Source organism: Pteropus vampyrus, unplaced genomic scaffold (assembly GCF_000151845.1).
Source record: "Pteropus vampyrus isolate Shadow unplaced genomic scaffold, Pvam_2.0 Scaffold111, whole genome shotgun sequence".
Taxonomy (NCBI): domain Eukaryota; kingdom Metazoa; phylum Chordata; class Mammalia; order Chiroptera; family Pteropodidae; genus Pteropus; species Pteropus vampyrus.
The window spans coordinates 629,670-632,182 of NW_011888892.1; the positions used below are offsets into that span (position 1 = coordinate 629,670).

The following is a 2,513-nucleotide window of genomic DNA, read 5'->3' on the forward strand; positions in this document are numbered from 1 at the left end:
GCCTGTCATTCTCCTCTGTACACCCCCAGAAGGCCCCGAAAGACCTGACTTTTCTCTAATATTCCTTGGTCTCCTTGTGCCTCGGCTGTGAACCTGGGACTGTGTTTATGGGGCCGGGGTCAGACAGGCGGGGGGAAGAGCCTCCGCGGCACCGCAGAATCAGCTCAGCTGCAGAAACAGGCCGCGAGGAACCTGTCCCTATCGCTTTCTGCCCGGTCACGCTGGGTGTAGCGGCGAATCTGCTCAGGAAAACCACACGCTAGAGGCATCTCACCGTTTGCTTTCTTTATTTTCCTTATTCTTCCCAGGTCAGTGAGGCAGCAACATTAATAAAAGGTGAGAGAAATTTGTTTTCTGGTACGATAATTCAATAACCCCTCCTGAACAGACGGACGTTCCACTGATGATTCTAAGAGCTTTTCAGCAAACGCAGTGTAATCCGGAAGGTCTGGCATTCCATACGTCAAAAACGACTCGCTCGGCGATGTCAGGCTGGTTGAGGAGTCTCGCGTCCGTGCAGGGAGGGCGTCTGGAGCAGAGCGAGGGCTGCGGGTCAGCCTCCTTCGGGCTCTCTTCAAGTCCTTGCGGCTCACAGAGGAGCCAGGCTGAATGGTGGAGTTCCTTGGGAAGGCTGGCGCCTCCCGCTGTCCCCGGCTTAGACCGCAGGAAATCTGGCGGAGGGAGGTTTGCTGTGAACCCGGTATACATGCAACCAGCCCCCGTGCAGGCCTAGCTGCCCAGGGAGCGCTTAAATTATTCCAGACTTTCTCCCCTTTCATGAGCACGGAGCCTTTGTTGAAGGGGAAACGAAACTGACTCAAGAGGCTGACTGATGCTCACTTGGTGACATCTCTATTGTCACAGAATTTATCTGAAGCAGCTTGAGATGTCTGGGGCCAGAGAGGGTGGATCCTCTTCGAACGCCCGGGAGCATCTTGAATCGTGACATTTGGAACAGCAGGGCCCCGGGAATGCTGCAGTCTAGCCGTGCACGTGGCAAACCCACGGGGAACTCTTGCTGTCAGGCGAGCAGGGGAAGCACCACGTGTAGCCTGCAGGCCCTGAGCAGGCAAGGCCCACCTCCGATTCTACTGACTTGCTGAGTTCCCTCATCGCCACCAGCCTTTCTCTGCTGCTCTGCCCAAGTTACTTGGCTCCGTGGGAACAAAAGAAAACACCCTAAGCCTGCAGCCCTCCCCTCGGGACCCGCCTTGCGGTCCCCACATCCTCCCAGGCCTCCTGAATTACAGAGCAAACAACAAGGAGTGAGTCCTCTATGGAGCTATGATGGGAGTGGTTTAACTTGCAGGGGTCTGGGATGGGTCTCCAGTGTTGGGCGGTCACCCACGCTGTCTCCTCTTCCGCCCCCGCAGCTTCGGCCGCCTGGCTGGCAGGCTGACGGGCTGCTTCCCGAACTTCTCCATGATCTCTCTGATCCTGGCCAGGTTGGTTTTGCCGAGTGTGAAGTCGCACTGCGTGGCCCCCATGTCGTAGCCGACCATGCAGGTCTTGGTGGACGAGGTGAAACCTTCCGCCTTCGCTGTGACCACATACTCCCCAGGGTTCAGGAGGCGCCAGTAATCCCCATCGCTGGCTGTGAAAAGAAAGGACAGCAGTTCAGAGCAGTTTTTGTCTAATGCAGACACTACCAGCCCTGTTATTCCAAGACCACCAGCCTCCCGGCCAGAAAGAGACTCAGGGCAGGCCATGTGGAATCTGAGCCCCTGCAGATGCAAATTCTTCGTGCATTTTGGATGCCAAGATGCTTTCTTCTGCGGAAGCCCCCTTAATGGTTTTAACAGACAGAGGTGTGGGGTGTAGACTTCCCACAGTGTTAATACACATGAGCAGAGATGGAGAAATAATCGACCCTCCTTCCTCTGTGACAATACGTCCCATTCGGGAGGAATTTGAATTTCCAAACGGTGTGCCCTCACCACAAAATGCCATCTTGAAAAGCTATCAGAGCATGGCTTCCTGGCTTCCCTTAGCATGGCTATACATATAGGACAGTAATTGAGGGGTAGGGGGTCCTCACTTCTGAAAAGAGAAGGGAAGGATGACACAGGGCAATAACCTGGGAGGAGGCCCTGTGTCTGCACCTCATTCCACGGCCCTTATTCCATGGCCTAGGGGACCAAGGGAAACCTGGAGCTGCAGAAGCAGTCACCCATGGGTGCTGCAAGGCTGAGCCCCCTGTCTCCCTGGCTGCGCCACCGGTCAGTCACCCGACAAGCGCCTAATGGGCTTCGTGTCCATCCTTAGCTCTAGGCTAGATCCTTCTTGCTTAAAGCAGGGTCTAGGCCAAGGCCACACCTTGCCAGGAGCCTACAACCTGCCGAGAACAGAGCCCTGACATTCAAGAGCCTGCAAGACAGAAAAGGAGACACAGCGACCCCCCCACAGGACAGAGCACATGGCAGGCCAGCACCGACTCACTGACTCTCCAGGAAAAACTCTGATGTGGGTCCTACGATTGTCCCCTGTCCCACATAAGTAATCTGACATCCAGG

General features: G+C 55.6%; 1 protein-coding gene across 1 annotated transcript in view; it reads right to left on the minus strand.

Moving 5' to 3' along the window:
* Window positions 1–270: 270 nt before the first annotated feature.
* CPXM2 (carboxypeptidase X, M14 family member 2) overlaps window positions 271–2,513 on the minus strand; it is a gene marked incomplete at its 5' end in the record, with an annotated part of 98,038 nt that continues 95,795 nt past the window's right edge. Inside the window, one exon of the mRNA XM_023533765.1 lies at window positions 271–1,594. Within this exon, the coding sequence (XP_023389533.1) occupies window positions 1,341–1,594 (254 nt within the window). The remainder of the gene's footprint in view (window positions 1,595–2,513) is intronic.